This window comes from Lactuca serriola, chromosome 9 (genome assembly GCF_051521515.1).
Source record: "Lactuca serriola cultivar US96UC23 chromosome 9, Lser_US96UC23_V15, whole genome shotgun sequence".
Taxonomy (NCBI): Eukaryota; Viridiplantae; Streptophyta; class Magnoliopsida; order Asterales; family Asteraceae; genus Lactuca; species Lactuca serriola.
The window spans coordinates 50736281-50741414 of NC_136416.1; the positions used below are offsets into that span (position 1 = coordinate 50736281).

The 5134-nt window shown below is 30.3% G+C and overlaps 1 protein-coding gene across 1 annotated transcript; it reads left to right on the forward strand.

The window, feature by feature from the left end:
• Positions 1–2588: 2588 nt before the first annotated feature.
• Positions 2589–3626, forward strand: LOC145075681 (uncharacterized). The gene has a single exon (XM_079021832.1). The coding sequence runs from the start codon at positions 2589–2591 to the stop codon at positions 3624–3626; it is 1038 nt and encodes a 345-aa protein (XP_078877958.1).
• The last annotated feature ends 1508 nt before the right edge of the window (positions 3627–5134 follow it).

Genomic DNA, 5134 nt, shown 5'->3' on the forward strand with positions numbered 1-5134 from the left:
TAAATATGAACCAAACCCTAAAAATTAGGTTTTGCATGATCCTTACGTTTGCCCTGTGTGTACTAAGGCGCGCCTTAGTATGCTTAGCGAGTTAGCGTACACATGTACGCTCAACGTATCCCTTAAAGTCTGAAGTTACCAAAATACCACTATGGGCCCTTTTGCACTCTTTCTCTTACTTAGGGACCAAAATGCAATATTTAATCATACAAAGGGTCGAAATTGAAAATACCTCAACATCGGGATGTTACATACATGCTATACTCATTTGAAAATTTTCATTCCTCCCAAAAATATTCAATTTCATTCCTTACAATTGACACTTCTTTCCATTTACCTTTTATGATTTTTTGGTGTTGTATTCAAGTATCTTCTCAATAGGTGATTTCCATCTTAAATCGTTTAATAGATCCCTTATTCATTCAATTGTAGGTTATCGATACCTCCATCTTTTTAACATTCTCGTAAATTCAGCCCCATTTTATTAATCTTTATTTGAAAATTTTAACTTTTTTGATCTGTTTAGGGTTGTCCGTTGAACTCATTGAGGCGGTGATGAAGGAATCCGAGCTTCTAACTACATGTCTTGGTATGTTTCTACCTTATCACATGTTTAAAAAATAAAACCTCAATTTATCAATTTCCTTACTGGTTTTCTCCCTGCTTTAATTACGGTTGGCTACTTTTGTACTAAATTGGTATATAATGAAAATCAAGTTTTTTTTTTGTTCTTTTATATGTTTAACATCGAAGCAACAAGAAAATGTTGTTTTTTTAATTCATCTTGAACAATCATTTAATAGTTATATGTAAAAGATACGAATACTCAACAATTAAGACCACAGACCTTACTCAAACGTCCATAAATGTCTTTAAGTAAACATTCATTTTTCCATTATTTTATCATTATCATAAAATAAAATAAAAAGACATCCTCATATGTTTAAATTATTTAATCCGTCTCATAATAACAAGTAAGTTGTGTGCCAATTCTGTCTTTTGACATTTTCAATGAATAATGGACAATATCTAAATTGAGCAAACATAATTATTTTATATTTATCGGTTAGAGTTTCTTTATATTTAATATTATGGGGGGTTATGTGGTTCATTTTAAAGGAACATAAATAAATTGCTGTTTTTTTTTTTAAATAAACAGTTTTATTTCGCAATATAACCATAAAATAACAATGTATTTTGAAAGTACATTGTCAAATGTTGGATTATACTTGAGTGGCTCCGTTTTCACACATGGTCAATTGTATATAGTTGTTTCCTGTGTCACAAGTTAAAAAGTTTGAAGTTACTCATATGTGACGAGGAAAGTCGTTCAACTAATAAAACAAAAAATGTTGTCTACAGAGAGGTCCTTCAATGAATATATATATATATATATATATATATATATATATATATATATATATATATATATATATATATATATATATCGGTTTCAGAGTATTTTCTACACATTTCAATAATATCAATAACCCTAATTTTTTATAATTATTCTGCATTATCTATATACGTTTGTATTTTATTTATGCGTTTATCTACGTTTAACGCGAATCATAATCTAATAATTAAAATCATACTAATAACTTAAAAGGATAATATAGTTTAAATTATACACATTTAGTTTTTTATGTTTATTTTTATATACATGTAGTTATTTATGTTTTTTATATATATTTAGTCACTTAAGTTTTTTAGTTTGTATACATGTGACAATTATATTTAATGATTACATGTATAAAAAAACAATCATAAATAATTAAATATATATAAAAATAAATATAAATGACTAAACATACACAATCTAAATTATGTTACTTTTTAGCTTATAATCGTTGTATTTTTTTTAATTACATTATAATTTAAACCTTCTGTACAATTGAAAAAACAAGAAATATGCATGCTAAATGAATTCTATGATTTAGTTATTATTAACTAGTTTATAATTTGTAGGAACCATGGTCATAAAATTAATTCAATTTTAATAATAAAAATTTATAATTATTAATCAGTTATATTAAATAAGTCAATTTAAATAAATTATTAATTAAGAGATATATTAAATTTTTAAAATTATTATAACTTCAAATTTAACATATAATTAGAAAGTATAAATTTGAATTTTGAAATGAATTACCTAATATATCTACATGACACACGTGACATAATATTAATAAGCAGTTGTATTAAAGTGATACTTGGCAAAAAAAATTAATACTATTTATTTATTAAAATAAATATTTATTATCAAGTTATTAGCTTTAAATCCAAAAGCTTAAAATAAAATAGTTCTATTTTTAAATCTAAAAAAATTGATTCTTGACTGTCCGTTCAGCTGAAAAAGATTTCTATAATTTAATGTCGTTTTTAAAATTTGGATGACCAAAAATCAAAAAATTGACCTAACAAGTGTCCTTATTTATAATTTGTCTTAATTTGCACAAATGATTGTCGTAACTTTTTCATTTAAAAATAAAATTACGAAGAAATAAAAACTAGAACCATTAGAAATCCATGATAAAATCCTTTCTTGCTTTCCCTTATTTTCATCTCCTTTCTTTCCACCACCATCTATGGACTCCAGCAACAGTGGCAGCTTTCAGTCATCAAGCGGCGGCGCCGGTGGTGGCGATAATAATGAAGAATATGATTCAAGAACACCATCGATATCTTCCTTCCTAAATCCTTCCAACCACTTCAACCCTAACCTCAACCACCTCCTACAACCACTGTCATCATCATCTCATCACCACCACAACCACCGTCCGCCACCCTCTGACACCTCCTTCTTTGATCCTTCTTCAACCTCGTCCTTTTCAACCCCAAACACGCTCCAAGATCTCGGCTCAGTCTGGACCGGAAACATCCGCTCGGACCGGAACCTCGCAGACTTCGGTACCTACCCTATTAACCCTAACCCGGCATCAACCATGGATACAAATACAAAAACTAGTCATGGATCGGATCATCTTCATCAAGTAACAGTAAAGAACCCAAAGAAACGTACGAGAGCTTCCCGACGAGCACCCACCACCGTTCTCACCACCGACACGACTAACTTCCGGCAAATGGTTCAAGAATTCACCGGCATCCCCACCGCACCTTTCTCCTCCGCCCCATTTTCTCGCCGTCTGGACCTTTTTGGTCGCGGTAGTGACGGCGGCGGCGGGTCTTTGTACCCTCTCCGGCCGTCGGCGCAGAAAGTTCAACAACAGCAGCCATCATTTTTGAATTCTACGGCCAATATTGTAGAGTCTGGCACTAGCAATAATATTACTGCCGCCACTACTTCAAGTAATTACCAATTAGCCCCTGCCGATATTCATGGTTTTCAAAAACAGCCCTCTACTTTGTTAGATATACAAAACCCAATGTTATCGTTTCAATCCCTCTTACAAACCACAATTCCTCAGCAGCAATCCCACCATTTGAGTGGTTTTCATGACCCTTCTAAGAGATGGAGGAGTGAAGATGAAAAATTGGAAAATTTTGAGGGGTTAATTGGAAATACTCAAAACATAGGCGGCTCAAAGAATGTCGTGGTTACATCAAGAAACGGTGATGATCAAGTTCAAGGTAATGAAGAATCATGGATTTGCCCTTCTAATTAATTAGGATTTATAATTATTTTTGTGTAATAGTTTTTTATCGATTATCTCCTTACAAAATTATAATGAGTTAAGTTTATGGTTAGTGCCTAAATACATAAACTTCATATGTAAATAGAGGCACATACATTGTTGAAATAGGCCTTACCAACAAAGATTGAAACGAAAATTTGTTTATTAACCCAAATCTATTCAAATTATTTGAATAAGTTATAAAGGGTCGTTAACAATTTTATGTTGGTCATAAACGATTAATCTTTTAATTATATACCACGTTTAGGGTCATAAATGATTGTATATTGATCATATTTGGCCATGTTCTCCATCCATTATTTCACTTCTAAGCAAACATGATGTTCAAATAGAATTTAGTGAGTTTTGTTAAGATGTTACATTCACTAACCATCTAACACCTTTCGAGAATTATTTAATTTTATGTTATAGTTCTCACTAGTGTAAATTTGTAAGTAAATATGAGGATTTTATAGCTAACTATAAAAGTTTACATTATACATGTCATTTATGGTAAGATAAATTTAATGAGACATTGAATAAGATGGTAAGTGTGCTATTTGATATATGAAACTTTACCATTATGACATACCACAACATTCAATATATTTGAAATTTATTGAATTTTTCAATGGAAAAAATGAAAGTTTTTTTTTAATTCTTCAATAAATATAATAGATTAGTTTTTGTATTGTTCCTTTGAACTTTGAAGAGTTTGATGCATTATATTAAAAAAATTGGTATACTTGCATGGAATATGAAATTGTTTATAAAATTATGGAGTTCAATGCATTGTGATTGTCGTTTAAAATTCATTGTGAATGCGCATTGTGAAAGCGTAAGATTGAATGAAATCGTAAGCATGTTTGTATGTATTATGTTATGTGATTGTCGTTTAAAATTCATATTCTAATTAAATCAAAAGGAATGGTCACTTTTTGGTCATATAATATTGCTTTACATCAACTGAATCTTTTCATATCTAAAGGAAATTAACATTTTGAAACTCTATTGAGTTGAACTTTATCGAGTTGGAGTGTGGATTTAAAAATATTCGAGTTTTATGTTGATGTGAGTATAATGGGTTAAGCATGAATCATGCCTGCATATTTTAGGGTAAACTATAGTTTTCGTCCCTATAGTTAGATGAGAGCTACGGATTTGGTCCATTCCTTGAAGTTTAACATTTGTTGTCTCTTAAATATTTTGTAGCTTCAGCCTTTTATGTGGATGTCGTTTGTTCTTCACTTTTAAAGTCAACCTTAATAGGCCATTTTGCCATCATGAACCGGTTTTAGTGGAGTTAAAACCTCATCAAATAATAAAAACAAAATTCGATCTACATTTTACAACATATATACATTCCCACACATCCACGAAAACCATCTGTCGATTAACACCGTGATGGAGCCAAAAGGTAAACTACTAACGTTTCGTTCCTGAGCTTAACAAAAGAAAAGAAGAGAAAAAAAAAAGCCATGAGAGAAAAAAAGAGAAAA